At 39.1% G+C, this 21454-nt stretch overlaps 1 protein-coding gene across 1 annotated transcript in view; it reads right to left on the reverse strand.

Annotated features, from left to right (window-relative positions):
* Positions 1–21236, reverse strand: part of TLR3 (toll like receptor 3) — a 58511-nt gene extending 37275 nt beyond the window's left edge. The window contains exons 1-2 of the mRNA XM_016185815.2: positions 21105–21236; positions 12120–12204 (exon numbers count right to left, since the gene is read on the reverse strand). Of these exons, the coding sequence (XP_016041301.1) occupies positions 12120–12134 (15 nt within the window). The 5' untranslated portion in view covers positions 12135–12204; positions 21105–21236. The remainder of the gene's footprint in view (positions 1–12119; positions 12205–21104) is intronic.
* Positions 21237–21454: the final 218 nt, after the last annotated feature.

The following is a 21454-nucleotide window of genomic DNA, read 5'->3' on the forward strand; positions in this document are numbered from 1 at the left end:
CTAACAACAACATCACAAGCAAGAGCTGAACAAACAAACAAACAAAACAAAACAAACCCCAAATCTCTGTTTCTCAGGATAATGGTGGGGGGAGCAGATTATGAGTTTGTGAGAAACTGATGAGCCCAGTATCTTTTTAAAACAGGTTTACTAGCAAGATGGGGAGATAGTCTAATGATTATACCCCATGTGTCTCATACTTTTGTGAATCAATATGAAATTACTAATTGAATAATAAAAAGAAAGAAGAACATAGGAGTCCTCCTCTTTGTTCTTCTGGAGTAGGCTTAAGTAGTAACCTCAGTGAAGCCTTTGATTGTAATTGACCTTGATGTTCATTTTCTTCCTGGTGAAAGAAAAAGGAAGGCAAGTGGGGCCCCCTGAGTTTGGTGGTAGGTAGGTGATGCCCACAGAACCAGCAAGTCAAATGTGCAGATGGAACATTAAGTTGTTCTCAGACTAAACCCCAGGAAAACCCCCAGCTTTCTGAAACTCACATACCTTCAATTCTTGTTAATCTCCCTTTCTGGCTACTATTCAATGACCGGATCCTTTCTTAGGCTTTTAGCCTTCTTTTAGCTGTAGAAAGAGAATGAAAAAAAGAAAAGCACCCTAAAACCTTGGAGTTTTTCCCCTTTCTTTGCCAGTGAATCTGTTTGAAAGGCGAGCTGGCACAGGTTCCAAAACTCTTGTAAACACCTACTAGAAATACCAGGAGCAGTAACTGCAGGCTGTCCAAGCACTTCCAAACATGGTTCTAGCTGATGATGGCCTGCACTTCTAGGGAAGTGACCCACCACTGACATGCATTTTCCTACCTGCAGAAAAGTTTGGGATGTTTTGAATATTTTCTTTTTACTTCCCTGTGGAGGAGAAGGGACCTATGAATTTTACTAGTTCCTCATTCAAAATCAATGCTTGTAAAACTAATTAATAGGCACACAGTTTTAGTCTCTTTGTTGTACTATCTGCTGAGGAATCTGGGAACATTCAACACCAGTGTTGCATTTGTATTTGTAGGTGTCTTTTAAAATTTTTCTTTCCATGGAAAAGATCATCATTTTTGTTCCTATTTTTATTACATTATGGAAGGGTTTGATAATTAACTCAATAACATTTACCAGGGTTTAGCTATATGCTAAATATTGCAACTTATAATGAGGAAGTAAAAGCCGGGTCCTTGTATGAGTTGTACTTACAAGTGAATGGGGAGAGTAGGTAAATAAAAATCAGTCATGAGTATATTCTTCTGAGTCTTCTGGCACTAAGAAGGAAACAGAGGATATGATATCTTGCTGAGTGGAAAGTACAGTAGGCATTAAGGACTGGATTTTTCTTTTTAATTTTTAATACTATTAGTTATTTATTTTGGATTGAGACAAAGATAAATTGAGAGAGGGAGGGTGAGAGAGAGAGAGAGAGAGAGAGAGAGACCTGCAGCATTGTTTCACTCCTCATAAAGCTTCCCTCTCTGCAGGTGGAGACCAGGGTCTTGAATCCAAGTGCACCGCCACCCAACCCCCAGACTGGTTTTTGCAATAATTTTGACCTATCTACAAGATCCCTCCTAAATACCAACTAGAATGCCTATTAGAACTGCAGGACCAGTAAAGCCACGCTGCTCCCAATTAAAAGTATTCTTCTCAGACTCCCTTGTAACAAGCTTCTGACCATGGGCCCATGTGAAGGAGGGAACATGCAGCACTGAGGCAGTGAGCCCCTGTGAAGAGATAAGATTTTTATCAATACTGGCAGCAGTGAAACTAGATTTGTGCAGACAACTCAGCAGCTCTCTGTGCCTGATCTCTATTTTATGTTTATTAGTTGGGCTAACATAGCTTTGCATGTATGTGTCAGGTATGCATTGTTAAACATTAATAAATTAACATCTATATCACAGGAAGTTCACCACTGAAAGCCTAATTTCATCCTGACAATACAATTGTCACTCTTTCCTTATCCTCTTCTCTCCTTCCCTTCTTGTAATTTGGTTTTATATTCCAAAAGTTTCTTTTTACTTTATTTGGGTTGATTATTTGTTTCTCCATATACCACCCATATGAGTGGAATTATATGGTATTTGGCTTTTTCCCTTTATTTTACTAAGTATAATATCCTCTGGATTTACTCATATTCCTGAAAATGACAAGATTTACATTATATATCTTTCTGATATCTGAGTGATATTGCATTGTGTATTTATACTATGCTACCACTTCTTTTTCTTGTTTTCTAAAATTATTTTATTTATCCTTATTTTATTTGATAGAGACAGAGAAAAATTGAGAGGGAGAGGGAGAAATAGAAGAGAGAGTCAGACAAACACCTGCAACTCCACTTCATCACTTGTGAAGCTCCACCTTGGCAGGTGGGGATGGGGTACCGGTTCCTTGAACATGGTAATGTGTTCATCTAACTGATGCACCCCCACCTGGCCCCCCCTTTTTTATTAGATAGGACAGAGAGAAACTGAGAGAGGAGAGGGAAACAAAAGGGAGAGAGAAAAAGAGACACCTACATATGTACTTTACTGTCATGAAACTGACATGAAGCAGATGAGGTGCAGGGGCTCGAACCCAAGTCCTTGTGCACTCAACTGGGTACACCACCACCTGACTACTTCGGTTCTTTACCCGTTCATCTCTTGATGGGAACAAGTTATTTCCAATTATTTGTTATTGTGGAAAATACTGCAATGAACATCAGAGTGGAACTCTTTGAGTTGGTAGCTTTATGTATTTTGGCAAAATGTCCAAATGAAGTAGAGTCATTGAATTGTGTGGACTTTCTCTAAGGAATCTTCTTAGCTTTCTTCATGATGAAGGACACAGTTTACATTCCCATTAGTATATATGTGTTCCCTTCTCTTTGTCTTTTGGATAACAGGCATTTCTCAGAGGTTTGAGGTAGTATCTTATTGTTTTGACTTACATTTACTAATAAGCATTTTTCCATGTGTCTATTGGCCATCTGTATGTCTACTAAGATTCACTAAGATTCTTTACCCATTTTAAAATCAGCTTGTTTATGCTTATAGCTAATGTTATAATTTATTTGAATATTTTGAATATTAGCCCTCATCAGACAAATGATGTCTAAGTTTTTTTTGTCATCAAGTGATATATGTGTGTGTGTGTGTGTGTGTGTGTGTGTGTGTGATTTTCTTTCATTGTGCAGTAGTGATTTGATGTGATTCCCCACCCATTTTTTTTTTTAAGAATTCTCTCTTGCTTTGGGGATCAGAGTGATGTCAGCTTCTTAGATCTTATTTGGGAGTAACTGCCCGTCTTTAATCTTCTGGAAGAGTCTGAGGAGAATCAGCATTAGTTCTTTGAAAGTTTTTTTTTTGGGGGGTAATGGTTTATAGTACAGTTGTCGGTACAATTTTTTAAATGTTATTTATTTATTTATTTCCTTTTGTTGCTCTTGTTATTGTTGTTGTTATTGCTGTCCTTGTTAGATAGGACAGAGAGAAATGGAGAGAGGAGGGGAAGACAGAGAGGGGGTGAGAAAGATAGACACTTGCAGACCTGCTTCACTGCCTGTGAAGTGACTCCCCTGCAGGTAGGGAGCCAGAAGCTCAAACCAGAATCCTTGCTCCAGTCCCTGCGCTTTGTGCCATGTGTGCTTAACCCACTGCACTACTGCCTGACTCCTAGGTACAATTTCTTATCTCAGTATGATAGGTGTCTGCAGAGCACACTCAGTTTCAGATTAGGTCTATCATCATGTACCAGGACCACCTCCCCACCCCCTACTCCCAGCCCCGGCCCTCTCAAACCTTTCTCTGCTCTCCTTCCCAAGGTATTTTTCTTTCTGTTTTTTTTTGTTGTTGTTGTTGGGGGAGGCTTTGGTACAATAATTCACTAGCCCATTTGTTTATTTTAACTATTTGCTTAATTGTATTTCCTTTGCCATTGGAGTTGTGTGCTGGGCTAGCTACCCAAGAGAGATGACCCAGGAACCAAGTTGGTGGTGGCAAGGCAGTTCAAATCTTTGTTCATCTGAGCACCCCAGAGTCAGGCGGTAGCACAGCGGGTTAAGCACACATGGCGCTCCTGCTTTTCAAGGCCGGAAAATGGAAGTGGCAAGTTGGAAACAGAAGTGGCTTGACAATACCATACATGGTTAGGAAAGGGGCAGAGAAAGGTAAAAGGGGGCTGGGAAAGGTAGGAACTTCCTTAGCAACTGTTGCTAGGGGTTTAACTGGTAGGATTAATAATATCCTGCTGGCAGAGAGAGTCTTGAGGGTAGGAAAAGAATATATCAAATGAGCAGAATGGGTGGGGAAATAGGGAGGAGACCTTAAGTCATTTGTTAGACAAAGCAGAACATTGATATGTAGATAATAAAAGAGCAGGCCATTGTATCAAGGAATGCAGGGTGAGGCAGGGGAGCTGGCTTAATGTTTTAAGGAATACCAAGCCCCTGGAGGCAGAAAAATGCAGGGTCTCTGGAGACAGGGAGTAACTGACAGGGAAGCAAAAAACTGAGGTCCACACCTCTCTCAAGCTCAACCTCAGCAAGAAAGAGTCTGACAGGGAGATTCGTTTCCTCAGTTCCCCATTTTTCAATGGGAAAAACCTCACAATGCTCACCTGGTTCTCACAGTACTCCCAGCAGTTGTGTCCATAAACATATTTCTAAGACTGATAGATTGATGTAAAAGAGTGTATCACCTGTGTTTTCTCTTTCTTTCCTTCTCTCTCTCTCTCTTTTTCTTTTTTTGCCACCAAGGTTATTACTCATGTTTGGTACCTGCATGATGAATCCACCACTCCTGGCAGCCACCCCCTTTTCTTCTTGATTTGCTAAGACAGGGAGAAACTAAGAGAAGAAGGAGAGACAGAAAGGGAGAGAGATAGAGAGACAGCCATAGTACTTGCTTCACAGTTCATGAAGCTTCTCCCTTGCCTGTGTGGAGCAGGGGTTGGAATCCCAGCTCCCTGCATATTATAATTTGTGCACTTTAGCCAGGTGTACCACTGCCCACCAGTGTAAGATCTCTGAGACTCCTGGGCAGTAGAAATTTACTCCCTTATTTCCCCATGATAAGAATACTGTACTGGAGTATTTTCCTGCCTCTACCTCACAAGGGCAAATGCATATTCCCCCTACTCTCTCAGAAGTGATATACTATTATCAGGAACTGTTCTTTGCTCTGCCCCAAATCTTTTTCTTGTGCACACCATGGGAAATAGTGAGAAAGACAGTGAGTAAATATAGCTTCTTCTGTGTTGGAAGCTCCCATAGGCCTACCCTTCACTCTGAAGAATATGTTAAAATTTTAACTGCTTTCTTCAAAAATGCTTTTAGAATAGCTCCTTCCTTTTGTCACACTCTGCCGAAGGGAACTGTCACTGGTCATAACTGAGTTCACCTGGTAGCCTTACAACTAAGCTTTATGACAGACTTCAGAAATGTTTTTATTGTAGTTGATTACCCAATCTTTTCTCATTACTCAGGTAGGAGTGACATTCTCATCTAGAAATCATTGACATACTAAGCAGAAATGGATTCATTTATTCTTTTTCCAGAGCCAGCATTGGGGTTCTGTAGTTAAATCCCTTCTCTGGCTAGGAATCCAAGCATCCAGTCTGCTAAAGACTTTAGATGCAAAGCATTTGTCCATTCACCAAGCACATAGTAAATGTCTACAGTTGCACATCACTATATAAAAAAAACCTGGGCACATAAAGATAAATGAGACACAGTCTTTGTCCAACTATTTCTCAGAAGCTAGAAGGAATGAATGCACATAAACTAATGTTATAAAGCAGATCAATGCCAAAATAGGAATGGAACAAACTAGTGTGAGAACATGAGCTAAATAAACAGGACACAGAGGTATACTGGGGAGCAGTAATTATTTTAGTTACTTATGGAATTTTGAGTATAGGTTTTATGTACAAAAAAAAGGGTGGACAGATATTCACAGAAAAATTTTCCTTTAATCTCTCTTTCTAAGATGTCTTTTCCTCTTTTCTAAGAGGAAAGACATTTTCTGGAAGGTCATAAATCTCTCTCCTGGGTCTAGTAGACTGAGTCACTCTTAGTCATAGTTAGCTCTCTACCTAAGTCTTCCAGGTGAATTCAGTATTTCTGTAAGGTCAGCTGGTTTTGCAGTGACAAGACTAACAGTGAGGTCTCTAGTAAACAGTATCCAATGAAAGTCAGTTCTTTTTTTTTCCTAAGAAATGTTTCCACATTTTCTCTCGTAAATTAAATAATTAAATAAATAAATACATTTATTTTATTTTTCAAAGTGGTTGGAAAGGTGACATATTATGCAGAGAACAGGCCTTCCATCCTTGAAGCCTCGGGTTTGATCTTCAACACCATACATGAACAATTAATGCGCTAACCTCATTTTTATAGGAACATAAATCTTTTTTAAAAAGCACCTTTATACTGAAACATTAGTTTGAAGGAACATTGCAGGACTAACATGGGGGTGCCTCTTCCCAGGTGTGTACTCTCTGGGTTGGAGAGAACTGGACCAGAGTCAGCCTGGGCTGCTACTCACTCAGCGACATGAGGGAGATTATCCAGGAACCAAACACGTGGTGCGAAGTAATGCAATGTCTATTGATCAGAGATACAGTGCTTTTATAGGATAGAACTGGAAGTGGCAAGTCGGAAATGGAAATGGCTAGGAAAGGGGATGGAGAAAGGCAAAAGTGAGCTGAGAGGGTAGAAACTTCCTTAGCAACTGTTGCGTGGGTTTTAACTAGTGGGATTAATGTTACCCTGCAGGCGGGGAGGGTCTCAAGGTAGAAAGAAGATAGGTCAAAGGAATGGAATGAGTGGGCATCTTTCAGGCAAAACAATGATTATGTAGATAGGCCATAGTATCAGGAATGCAGGGTGGAGCAAGGGGAGCTGGCTTAATGCCCAACAGAACATATGCATTGTTATGTTCATAGCTATATTATCTATAATTCCCAAAGAATAGAAGAAGCCTAAATGCCCATCAAAAGATGACCAGATAAAAAAGTTATTGGATACATATTCCATAAGACTCTGCAATCAAAAAAAGATGATAATTGTGTCTTTTGGGACAAAATGGATAGAACTGGGGGTGATTATGATTAGCAAAAAAAAAAAAGTAGAGATGAGAAACAATTAACAATTACTGAATAGTTTCACTCATATGTGAAACCTAGAGATCTGATATACATGAGCTTTCAGAGCTGAAGATGCCAAATCCTAAACATGTGAGCTCTGTGTTCAGTCAGTGGACAAATTTAAGATTGGTGATTGGCCACATATTTGAAGTCAGGGTCAGGAAGTAGGAGAGAAATCTAGATTGTTCAGGTAAGACAAACAGATCAATTTGAAGGTCTTTGGATTCAATCCTACTGTTCTACCTCTACAGGGCACTTAAATATCATTTCTGAATGACATATACAGTAGACACAAAAAAGTACACAAACTACAATTTCAAATGCAGGACAGTAATGATCAAGAAAACTATTGCAAGTCCCCAGTTTCCATCTGTAGTGGAGAAGCTAAACAAGTAGTGAAGCAGGGCTGCAGGTATCTCCTTCACCCTCTTCTCCTTCACTCTCAATAATCTCTTTCTGTCCCATCTAGAAAAACAAAGTGGCCACCAGGAGTGGTGGATGCGTCATGTAGGCAATGACCCCCACTGATAACCCTGGTGCCAATAAAAGAGAAAAATAAAAAAGTAATGTCAGGGGCCTGGCGGTAGCACAGTGGGTTAAGCTTATGTACTGTGATGTACAAGGACCAGTATGAGGATCCCAGTTATAGCCCCCGGTTCCCCACCTGCAGGAAGGTTGCTTCCCAAACAGTGGAACAGGTCTGCAAGTGTATTTTTCTTCTCCTTTCTGTCTTCTCCTCTTCTCTCAATTTCTCTTTATCCTGTTCAGCAACAACAACAATGGAAAAAAGTGACCACCAGGAGCAGTGGATTTGCAGTGCAGGCACTCAGTCCCAGCCATAACCCTGGAGGCAAAAAAAAAAAGTTCTGTCAGTGTGTTCTTGTGAATCCAAGACTTCATATAGCTTCATATAGGACTTACATAGATATATTTGACTACAATACTCTAAAGGTAACTTTTTAACTGAACATATTGTTGTAATATTAAAAGTGCAAATATTATTCTTCTAAGAAATAAAAACATATATTTCAGTGGTTGAAAAATAATAGTAAGTGGAACAAATTGTTGAGGAGAGAATTAGGATACATGAGAGAATGGGTACTTGATGTATAGTGCTACAGTTTGATATTGTACATGCTGGCACCTCAGTGGTCTCATTTAACTGGTATCTAATGGGTTCACTTGAGCAGGGTTGGGGGTGTAGGAAGTTCTACACTGTGAACATTATCTCTACAAACAAATTAAGCATCTGGTTACCATAGCTTCTATTCTTGGCAATCATAACATCTCTTAGGTTTTTTTTTTTTTTTTTCACTTTGAACTTTCAAGTAAAAATGGGTGGGATGGGGGGTATGCATGATGGTGAAAAAAATAAATTAAGGGTGACAGTGCTCTGCTGACACTAATCATGGGGAGATGAGAAATTGGACCCATGTGTCAACAGTTGTTCTGTAAACCACTAACCCCACAGAAAATGATAAAAGGTCCCCAACAACAAAAGTCCTGGACCAGATAACTTCACAAACAAATTCTACAAAACTTTCAGTTAACAGTTAGTACCCATACTTCTTAAGCTTTTCCATAAGATTGAAGAAGCAGGAATACTCCCTTCCACCTTCTGTGAAGCCAACATCACCCTGATACGAAAAGCTGATAGGGACACACAAAAAAGGAAAACTACAGACCAATATCTCTGATGAACATAGATGCCAAAATATTAAACAAGATCTTGGCCAACCGGATACAGCAACATATCAAAAAGATTGTTCATCATGACCAAGTGGGATTCATCCCAGGAATGCAAGGCTGGTTCAGCATCCGTAAGTCAATCAATGTCATTCACCACATCAATAAAAGGAAAGCCAAAACCACATGATTATCTCAATAGATGCAGAGAAAGCCTTTGACAAAATCCAACACCCATTCATGCTCAAAACTCTACAAAAAATGGGAATAGATGGGAAATTCCTCAAGATAGTGGAGTCTATATATAGCAAACCTACAGCCAACATCATACTCAATGGACAGAAGCTGAAAACATTCCCCCTTAGATCGGGGACTAGACAGGGCTGTCCACTGTCACCGTTACTCTTCAACATAGTATTGGAAGTTCTTGCCATAGCAATCAGGCAAGAGAAAGAAATCAAAGGGATACAGATTGGAAGGGAAGAAGTCAAGCTCTCACTATTTGCAGATGATATGATAGTATACATAGAAAAACCTAAAGAATCCAGCAGAAAATTACTGGAAGTTATAAGGCAATATAGCAAGGTATCAGGCTACAAAATCAATGTACAAAAATCAGTGGCATTTCTTTATGCAAACACTAAATCTGAAGAAGACATCCAGAAATCACTCCCATTTACTGTTTCAGCAAAATCAATCAAATACCTAGGAATAAAGTTGACCAAAGAAGTGAAAGACTTGTATGCTGAAAACTATGAGTTGCTACTCAAGGAAATAGAAACTGATACCAAGAAATGGAAAGATATCCCATGCTCATGGGTTGGAAGAATAAATATCATCAAAATGAATATTCTCCCCAGAGCCATATACAAATTTAATGCAATACCCATCAACGTTCCACCAAGCTTCTTTAAGAGAATAGAACAAACACTACAGTCATTTATCTGGAACCTGAAAACACCTAGAATTGCCAAAACCATCTTGAGGAAAAGAAACAGAAATGGAGGCATCACACTCCCATACCTTAAACTATATCATGTTTACTCAATGCTTGTCCCATAATTGCATCGCTCTTTCTTACCTCAAAACGGATCAATCTCACAGACGGGCGAATCTGCGGCGATCACCAAGCGGATCTTCACTCACTCTGGGCTAAAGCGGCGATCCTATGCGAACCTTCACTCACTCCTTCTCTGAAGTGGCGGTCCTATGCTCCTTGGTCAACCATCGGGGAGCGACGTTCTCTCGGACCCCAGACCCAAAAAGGTCCCACATCGGGTGCCAGGTGCCCCGGCCTGCGGGGTTATCGATGGAAACCTAGGGTAGGGGGCGAGAGAATGGAGGGGACAAAAGACATGAAAAATGAGAGCAAGCCATGAGATCTGATCAAGCTCTGAAAATTTTATTTTTCAACCGCCATATATGCACAAACAAGGAGGAAGTTCTGCTAAGGTAGTGGGGGAGGGAAGTGGGTGAGCAACCTTCCAAACAGCTAGATGGTAATCTCAGTTCCAATGATCGGAATGTCCTCTCACCGGCTATATGAGAGTCTTAGCTAAGGCCTTGGCTCCCGGCATTGACCAAGTTAGTAGGGCACCAAAGTAAAAACCCTGTGGTGAGGGGTAGACATACAGCTTCCTGGGCCAGTGGAGGGTGGGAGTGGGTGGGAGGGATGGGTCTTTTGGTGGTGGGAATGGTGTTTATGTACACTCCCAGCAAAATGTAGACATATAAATCACTAGTTATTTAATAAGAGAGGGGGAAAATAGATTGTATGTCTCAAAGTTTTTCAAAACACAAACTGAATATTTTTAATATATAGGCTGTGTAATTGATATGCAGACTCTCTCAAAAGCCTAGACCAAGTAGATCAGAAGCATCCAATAGCACAGCTATATAAAGATACTGGATACTGTACAGCAAACCATAACAAAAGGACTTTTCAAAGTTAACCCAATTAACAAATAATGTGATTATAACATTAACTATCGATTATCTTTTTGAACCCTAAGGCAGCAGGTACCTCACATCTCCACTATAGAGCCTCTACTTCCCCCAGTCCTGGAACCCTTGGATAGGGCCCACTTTCCCGTATGCCTCTCCCAATCCATATCAAATAATATTGCATCTGCCGATCACAACCTAACCAATGCAACGATTGCCACCTCAACATGCTTCAGCTCAGACTGTGTCCAGAGACTTCAGGTGTGGAATGACAACCCTTCAGCTTCATTACTCGGGTGAGACCTTTCCTTTCATAGTATACTCTAATTTCATCTCAGGTGGTTCACTTTCTAACAAAGTCCCAAAACCTAGATATACACCAGTTTCTGTGAGAGAGAGCATATGTTCACACGTATCCATAAACTACTGCAAAATATATACCTGAAAGCAGAAGTACACTAGAGTTTGCAGTGAGTACCTCCCTAACACTTCCTCTCCACTATTCCAAGCTTTGGGTCCATGATTGCTCAACAAATTGTTTGGCTTCGTATGTTAACTCTCTTTTCAGTCACCAGGTTCCAGATGTCATCAGGATGCTGGCCAGGCTTCCCTGGATTGAAGACCCCACCAATGTGTCCTGGAGCTCAGCTTCTCCAGAGACACACCCTACTAGGGAAAGAGAGAGGCAGACTGGGAGTATGGACTGACCAGTCTACGCCCATGTTCAGCGGGGAAGCAATTACAGAAGCCAGATCTTCTACCTTCTGCAACCCACAATGACCCTGGGTCCATGCTCCCAGAGGGATAGAGAATGGGAAAGCTATCAGGGGAGGGGGTGGGATATGGAGATTGGGTGGTGGGAATTGTGTGGAGTTGTACCCCTCCTACCCTATGGTTTTGTTAATTAATCCTTTCTTAAATAAAAAATAAAAAAAAGAAAATGATAAAAGAAAAAATAATTGTTGACATTTGACAGACATGTTCTTAACTGTCTTGGGGTCCATAATAGAATGACTGAAACAAATTATTCGGGGAATTGCTTTCCTCATTGGAAGTATGTCTTCACAGTCCATGTTTCCAACACTGCACATTAGATTATGTTTCCTTTGTCTTGCTTCTGAATGAGAAATTTGACTGAGAATGATTTCTGGTCAAAGTGAAAAAATTAACAGCGTACTATTTGAATCCAATTATCACCACCTGATTTTTAACTTAATATAGATTTTTTTTAAAAAATGAACAAGCCAACTGATTTTTTGTAGTCATTCCCTTCATATATTTTAATGGGTGGGAGTGATTGTAAGTAAAGTCATTAGGTGGAAGACAACTTTATATTTATTGACCCAGAACTATTGTCCGTACCTCATTTCTGTCCATACTAAGAGCATGGACTTTGTAAAGGCAGTTAATATTGTATGGATGTTCTGGAAATGTGAGTCATGCAAACCTAAAAAGAAAAAAGAAAACTCTCATGGATGAATCACAAAATGTAGGACATATGTTATCCAAAAGTTTAAGGTAATTGTAAGCCATTTTCTTCATGATGAGACTTTTATCAGTAGGACTAGAGAGAAATAACTGCTTCAACATATACCTTTTTCTCCTTCATGCTGACATTATTTTTTCTTCATTATGATGTTGCGTTCTTAGGTGAAAATTCTGAAAGGTGGAATTAAATTAAGCACATGTTTTAGATGATACTATGTAAAACACACATTTTCCTAAATAAGATTTTTTCAGAACTTGATACTTTTATATGGTCCATATACATTAGTTTGATCTTTATCACAAACATATGGTGCAGACAATGAGACATTATTTCCTAATTTAAGTGTTGTCAAGCTACATACATGTTTAATAGAGGCAAAACCATTTCCGTTTTCCCTGAATTATGAAAGAGTGGATACATAACTTATTGCCCCAAAGGATGGATCAGATCATGTAGTTGTCATTATCTACACAAGCCAGACAAGACCAGGGTTATTTGAGAATGAATATTATCCATTACTTTGTATCAGTTGTGTTCTTCACTTCAGTAATGGTAGATTGCTCTGGGAATTGTGGCTAGAATCAGCAGAAACAAAACAAAACAAAAACCCCAAAACAAGTTTTTTTTCAGTTCTGATTTTTAACCACTAGAAGGTAGTATTTTCTCAAGATCTTGCCCAACAACTGTTCTAAGAGAAAAGAAACAAGGATAGTAAGACAAAACATAAGCTGAAACTTGAACTTGGTGTGGTATATTTGGTACACCTAAAGCAAAGGACTCTTGAAAGGGGGAAAAGGGTTGGGAGAGAAAGGTGCTTGGATTCTGGGGTAGATGATGAAAAAACCTAGGTTGGAAGAGAGAATGTTTTGCAGACACTTAACATGGGGAGATGAGAAGTTTTACCTATATGTCAACAATTGTACTGTAAAAGATATTAACTACCCACCCCAACCCCAATAAGCTGATTTCCTTCTGTCAGACGAGTCTTTTGAACAAAGGAAATAACTGTTTCTGGTACAATCCAAGGACGGACTACCTTTATACTCAGGTTAGTCCCTTTTCCTCCTAGTAATGGCAGTTTTTCCTGTTAATGGAGATGGGGAAGGGCAAAAAAAAAAAAAAAAAAAAAAAAAAAAAGGCCCCACATTTTGTGCTCCTATATTCTTCCTGATAGAAGGCACTAGCCCCTCCCTAAGATAATCCACAAAAAAGGAATGGGGAATTGAGCAGCCAAGACTGTTCATTTTGTCTCCAGATTCACATACCACTGTCAGCAGTTAAATTCAACACAGTCCAGCAATTCCTGTCTTTCCCCAGCCTCCAATGTTATATTAACCCAAACCCTATACATTGGGGTTCAACTATATCTACACTATGGTTTCAACTGAGTCTTAAAAACCTAGAGTTCTAGGGAGTTAGGCGGTAGCACAGTGGGTTAAGCACATGTGGTGTAAAGAGCAAGGATCTGCGTAAGGATCCTGGTTCGAGCCCCGGCTCCCCACCTACAGGGGAGTCGCTTCACAAGCCGTGAAGCAGGTCTGCAGGTGTCTATCTTTCTCTCCCCTTCTCTGTCTTCTCCTCCTCTCTCCATTTCTCTCTGTCCTATCCAATCATGACGACAACAATAATAACTACAACAATAAAACAAGGGCAACAAACGGGAATAAAAACAAACAAACAAAAAACCCTAGAGTTCTCTTCCTGAGTTTTATTAGTGAGTTTTCATTATCAAAGGTGATAGTTTTTTAGTATGATTTTTTTAAAGAAAAAAATAAATGGGGATGGGCCAGGTGGTGATGCACTTAGTTGAGCACACATGTTACAAGCCCAAAGAACTGAGTTCAAGCACTCAGTCCCCACTTGCAGGGGGTGAAAGTTTCAGAAGCGGCAATGCTGTGCTGCAGGTGTCTCTCTGTATCTCTGCCTACCTTAATAAAAGAACAAAAATGGAGATGGACTGCTTCTAATCATGCTCTTAAGTATCAAGTTTTGGACTTTTCTGGAGAAGGAGGGAGAAAGAAAAACTTCTCTGTCCCTATGATAAACTGGTATATTTTAGAACTGCTATATAAAACTTCCTACATAAAAATATGTATTATATAACTTTAAGTATAATGTACTTTCACTGACGTTCAAAATGCTTCTATGGGTGTGTGTAGGCGGAAAGATGTTTCTGGAGCTTGTGTGACAAATGAGTGTTTTTAGGAGTACATGGAAAGTATTCAAATTTTCACTGTGGAAAATGATTCCTTACCTTGTCTGACTTCATGGCCATTATGACTTATGCTCTTTATAATTTTGCCAGAAGATACTAATCTGTAAAATCTTATGATCTATAAAATTTCTGTAGTAAAATGAAGTCACATTTGGCTACATACTTTATCAACAGGTGGAATTTTCACAATTATTTCAATCTCCAACATCGTTTTTCCTCCTCTGAGCTAAATATCTGTAGTCCTCTGTCATTTACCTTCTGCTATTATGTGTTGAAGTGAGTTTTCAGAGAGGTTAGATTGATAATTCATTTCAATTTGTTATAAGTCTATAAATTTCAAAGCATTGAGATACATATTAAAATGTATTTATAGGATCAGGTAGTGGCACATCTGGGTGAATGCATACATTGCCATGCTCAGGGACTGGGGGGCACTTCATGAGTGGTCGATCAGTGCTTCAGGTATCTCTTTTTCTCTCCCTATCTCTTCTTCTTTATTTCCTAGCAAATAAAATTTATTATAGAGTACATCAGTTTCTACAGCTAACTAGTCTGTTCCTTTAACATCTCCTTTTCAACAATGGTCTATTCTCTTACTCTTCTTTCTGTGACTATCCACTTTCCAGGCAACCTCTCTTCATAGTGCTCAGGGCTCCACACAGCAATTTCTGGGAATCCTTGGGGTATCCCCAAAACACCCTCCCATATTCTGTCTTGCACACCCAACATTGTTTATGTCTGTCAGCCACAAATCTACACCAGGGACAATGTTGTTATATTCATGATATTCACCTTCCAGTGAGGGAGAAGCTGAGGGAACTTGTCTCAGGGAGCCTGAGTGGCTACCATCTGTAGGATCAGTAGTTAACCAGGTTCATCCTCTCCCATAACCTCTCTCTAGACACCTTCATAGATCTAGGTTGAGGGACTGACAAATGAAAGATTCTTCTTCTCACATCTCTCCCTCCCACCCCTGCCTTTCTTTCTCTGTCTCCTTCTTAGCACTGAAGTCTTATATATGTGTGATTCCATTGCCCTATGCTGACCTTTTTTATTTTATTTATTTTTATTTATTTATTCCCTTTTGTTGCCCTTATTGTTTTATTGTTGTAGTTATTATTGTTGTTGTCATTGTTGGATAGGACAGAGAGAAATGGAGAGAGGAGGGAAAGACAGAGAGGAGGAGAGAAAGATAGACACCTGCAGACCTGCTTCAGACCTGCTTCACCGCCTGTGAAGTGACTCCCCTGCAGGTGGGGAGCGGGGGGGTTCATACCAGGATCCTTATGCCAGTCCTTGTGCTTTGCGCCACCTGCGCTTAACCTGCTGCGCTACAGCCCGACTCCCTATGCTGACCTTTTATCATTTAAATTTTGGATATAGAGAGAAAAGAGATAGAGAGGGAAAGACATCACAGAATTGCTCCATCATTTGTGGAGGTTTCCCAGATGTTGTGGGCCCCCTATGTGGTGTTGGGGCTCAAACTGAGGTCTGCCTATGGTTAGGGAATATTTTCTTCTGGGTGAGTTATTTCCCAGCCCTTCTTCATCTTTCTTTCATTGCCATGCATCTGTGACAAACTCTGTCAATTTTTTCTTCAGTCATAATTCTTTTTTTTTTTTCATTATGGGGGGAGTAACTAAATGTTTATAGTTGATAGTAAAATGCAGTAGTTGGTACATGTGTAACATTTCTCAGTTTTCCAGATAACACTCTAAGCCCCCACCTAGGTCTTCCTCTGCCATCGTGTTCCAGGACCTGAACCCCCACCCCCCACCCCAGAATCTTTTACTTTAGTGTGATACATTAACTTCAGTCTAAGTTCTGCTTTGTGTTTTCCCTTCTGTTTTTTTATTTATCAATATTTGCCTATGAGTGAGATCATCCCATATTTACCCTTCTCTTTCTGGCTTATCTCACTTAACAAGATTCCTTTAAGCTCCATCCAAGATGAGATTAAAAAAAAAAAAAGGTGAAATTCACCTTTTTTAATGGCTGAGTAGCATATCTATATCACAACTTAGTCACTCATCTGTTACTGGACATTTGGGGTATTTTTGGGTTTTGGCTACTACAAATTGTGCTGCTATGAATGTAGGTATGCACAAATCTTTATGGATGGGTATATTTGGATCCTAAGGATATATCCCTAAGAAATGAATTGCAGGGTCATAGGGTAGGTCCACTTCTAGCCTTCTGAGAGTTTTTCAGACTTGAGCCACAGTGCTTTTTTTTTTTCTTTTGCCTCCAGGGTTATTGCTGGGGCTCAGTGCCTGCACTATGAATCCACTGCTCCTGGAGGCTATTTTTTTTTCTCATTTTTGTTGCCCTTGTTATTATTGTTATTGTTGTTGTTGGATAGACAGTGAGAAAACGAGAGAGGAGGGGAAGACAGAGAAGGGGAGAGAAAGATGGACAGCTGCAGACCTGCTTCACCACTTGTGAATAGGGCCCCCTGCAGGTGGGGAGTTATGGGGCTTGAACCCAGGAAACTTACTCCAGTCCATGCACTTCACACCATGTAGCTTAGCCCCGCAGAGCTACCAACTGGCTCCCCAGCCACAATTATTATTCTAACCAACCTCAGCCAATCTTCTCCTAGTTGTCATCTCAGGTGACTCTAAATCCCAGCATAACCCTGTGCTGACAAAGGAAGATAGTAGTCTATCGTCCTCTAGGAATGTCACATTTCTGGCTTTGTCCCTTCCAATAGTTAGCAGAGTAAATTGCACAAAGGAGATTCTGAGGCAATAATTGGTGATAGTGATGATGAGAGTGAGAATTTGCCTTAATTTTGGAGGTTACCAAACCTGGTTAATAATCAGTCTGGTAATGAATATCATGCAGTGCTTTAGCGTAGAATTCACTCATTTGTATGAGGCATACAGCAGAATCCATACTAAATGACTTATTTCCAATGATTGCATGGTAATAAACACTACCTCTCTAAGGAGAACAGAAAATCTATGAAGTCAGAAAGTTGATTTTGTATTTCTTTCCTTTTTCTCTTCTCTCTTTTATATCCCCTCTCCATTTTAAGGACCCTAATTTCCAACCACAACCTCATCTATTTGGAGCTTATTCTCTATTGTTTTCCCTTGCCAATAATCCTTTCTCCTTCAAGGTTTGCTGCAAACACTTCCTTTAAGTCTTTGCACAATGGTACCCCCCAACAAACACCTTTGCTAGCTGCATTATTTAAAATCACAAGCCACCCTCCCATTTCTCTGCTTCATTTTATCCTGTGGTACTTATCACCATCTGATATGCCATAAACTTTTACTTCATTTATTGCCAGTTTTATAGTAGAAAATAAGACCCATAAAGGTGCTTTTGTCTTACTTTTGCTTACTACTGTAGCTTCAATGCTTACAAAAGGGTCTGGCACGTCATTCAACACTTAATAAATGTGTTGGATACATAAATAAAGCAAGTATTTAGGACAGCATTTTCCCTAAGTGGACAGTTAAGCAATACTTGTTTATTTGTGTTAGCACAGCCATGTTTTCATCAGCTCAGGAAAAGGGAAGGTCGAAGGTCACTTATGGATGGTGCCAGAAAAGTCTGATGGAGCTCGCTGTTAAATGCTCCAGGGGTGGTTTAAGTGAGATTTTCCTCAGTAGCAAAACAAGTTCAGAATGTGTTGGCATGAGGACTTTAGGATTTGAGATGTGGAACTACCTAGCTTCTTGAATAATCAGTTTAGGATTTCAAAATGATCTGTATAGATGTATTCTCTCAGGAATGTCAAGCATCCAAACAGAAACTATTTTACAAATGCAGAAAAGCACATAGATGATCTCTGTAACAAAAGAAGCTGTCAATAGCACATGGCAATTGTAATCAGCAAGACTTCATGTTACAAAACATGGACAGTTTTTAGTGGGGTAATTTTTGCAGTCTTGATTGAGCCTGACATTTCTGTTTAATTCTCTCAATCAGGAAACTGAATAAGAATTTTCTACTTTCCTTTTACTTAATACAGCTAAAATAATCTATTAATCCTCTTTTAATTTTTTTCTTTTATATCCAACTTGATTGAAATATAATTGATGTATAAGATCATACATATGTTGTAAAATCATGACCACGATAAGGTTATTTAACACATTTCCTAAAATTATGATTTTCTTGTGGTGAGTGTTGAGAATATTTGTTACTTGATTTTCAAGTGTGCAATTAAGTATTGTTAACTATAGTCACAATTAGTGTTGCACATTAGATCCCCAGCATTTATTCATGTTCTAACAGGAAGACTTTATCTTTTGTATGCTCTGTATTTTGATGCTTTGACATACGGGGTCTTGCTAACCCTTGTAGGTTGAGGGCTGGCTAATTGCTGGGAATACTAAATAACTGATCTTCTAGCACCTTTCATATACAAGTCAACAAATCCAAAACCTACAGTTCCAACTGCCTCCTCTACTGAGTTCTCAAATTGATGATTTCCATGTCTTCTCTAATTGCTCCAGAAATGACTAGGCAACTGAGGGCATCTTTGCCCAGTCCTATCCTAAGCCAATCCTGTACTGATTTACCCTGCTCTGCCTAATTCTTCCCACAGACACAACATAGAGATTCTTATCCACACTTTTCCTGTAATTCTTCTTACTCCTGACCATCAATATTTTCCAATACAGTTTCTCATGATATAGCTCATTCTGTCCTATTCAGAACTCTGAATAACAAACTACTGTTTCAGTGGAAACCCTTTCCTGCTTGGCTAGTTTTTCTGTGCCCAAATAATAGTAAAATCTCGTAACTGAAGTGCATAGAGAGCAAATTAATTTAATTCTTGCTTGCTGAGAAATTATTTAGTTGTGGTTCTGGCATATACACAGATGACAACAATAATAGCTAGATAGACTTAAGATAATGAGAATTCTATAATTTGAAATGAGGGAAAAGAGAAATGAAGAGAGATAGGTTGAGAGCACCTGGTTGAGAGCAAATGTTGCCAAGCACAAGGACTTGAGTTCAAATCCTAATCCCTACTTGCAAGAGTGGTAAGGTAGAAGTTTCACAAACATAAAGCAGGGATACAAGTGTCTCTCTTTCTATCTAACTTCTCCCCTCTCAATTTCTCTCTGTACCATCAAATTGGGAGAAGGGAAGAAAGAAAGAAAGAAAGAAAGAATGAAAGAAAGAAAGAAAGAAAGAAAGAAAGAGAGAGAGAAAGAAGAAATTGGCTAGTAGGAGCTGTGGATTCCTTCTGCAAGGCATTGAGCTCCAGCAATAACCTCAGTGGTTACAAAAAAATAGTAAAAAAAATAAATAAATAAGGTCTCTCTCTGTCCAGATATCATCATGTGAGTATCAACCCTGTTTCTCTCTCTCTCTCTCATGCTAACATGTGAATGTTTTTAATTTTCCCAAATAAAAGTTTAAAGTACCTGAAAAAATAAATAAAAAGCTATGATGGTAGCAGGGGTATCAGACTCAAAAGGAAGATCTTAAATCATCTTTCACTCCTGTTACCCCCATTTCCTCTTCAGGACTCAACCTCATTGAAGAGTTTAAGGGAGGAGCTGAAGTACTGGCACTGAGAAGGGAGGTGGGGTTGGGTGGCTAGGCACAGTGGCTCAGCAGGTCAAGTGCACATTTTATCATACAAAGGGACCGGGGTTCAAGTTCCCATTCCTCACATACATAGTGAACACTTCATGAGTGATGGAGCAGAGCTACAGGAATCTCTTATTACTGCTGTTGTATGCCCAGAATTAAAATTACTCATTAAAATAACCTGTTTTGATGGATCTCATCTTTGACTTTGTCACAGTCATTTGTAGATCTGACCTTCAAACTCAAATTCTGATTGCAAAATTATTTGGCAAAATCAATGTTTTTTGTTTAAATTCTATTGTCTTAATTCTCTCTCTCTGTGTGTGTGTGTGTGTGTGTGTGTGTGTGTGAGAGAGAGAGAGAGAGAGAGAGAGAGAGAGAGAAAAAGAGAGAGAGACTTTTTATACTTTCCAGGTTAATTATATTGCGTTATCAGAAAATTTGACACATTTTGCATAGAAAAAATACAACATGCCTTTTATAACAACTCAATTGTTGCTTAGATGATTAGTGAGAAGTATAAATATTATCCTACATATATAATAGAGGCTTTTTAAGACTAGTTGATAAGGAAATAAGTGAAAAGAATCAGAGGAAAGAATGTTCTATTAAAAACAGAATGATAAAATAAAACAGAAAAGCTTTGACTTATGATCAGTGAATCAAATTTGTTGGAGAAATATTTAATGTTAAGAAGGTGGAAGACAAATAGGAGATAATATAACATAGAGAATAATGAACTGTAGGACTTTAAATGCAGGAAAAGTTCACATTCCCTGTCAATTAATCCATTAGCTAGCAGAAAGCTTACTGAAGGCAGTGCTAGAAAATGCGAATCTCTTTAGGACTGATAGTCTCAGTACTTAACATAGATTTGAAGTATTATCAGTGAAGAAAGTGAAAATCTGAAAAGGTATCAGTAGAGATACATTCTTTAAATAAAAAATTTGTTTTTAAATTATCTGGCCCCTAGAGACACACTCTTTTTTACATTGCTAACAGACAAAACCTAGAATATGGTTAGACAAAAAGCTGAAGTTTAATAAGAAAAAATATGGAAAGGGGCCAGGAGATATCTTACCTATTAGAGAACACACTTTGCCAGTGGGAAGGTCCAGGTTTAAGCCACTGACCACTATATGGGAGCATCAGGTCACAGAAGAAGCTTTTCAAGCAGTGGAGTTGTATTATGATACGTCTCTCTCTGTGTCTCTCGCCCTCTATCTGATACTAAAAAAAAAAAATCTTCTTTATCCAGGAAGCAGTAGAATTATACAGGTTCAAGAATTTCTGAATGGGAAAAAAAGAAATAAAAAAAGAAAGTAAATGAGGAATATAAGAAATCTTGATTAAATCAAACTGGAACTTAGTTTTATAATACAAGAGTAAATTAGTGACACTTTCAGGTACTGTCAATGTCATAGATCAGGA

This window comes from Erinaceus europaeus, chromosome 2 (assembly GCF_950295315.1).
Source record: "Erinaceus europaeus chromosome 2, mEriEur2.1, whole genome shotgun sequence".
In the NCBI taxonomy this organism is placed as follows: domain Eukaryota; kingdom Metazoa; phylum Chordata; class Mammalia; order Eulipotyphla; family Erinaceidae; genus Erinaceus; species Erinaceus europaeus.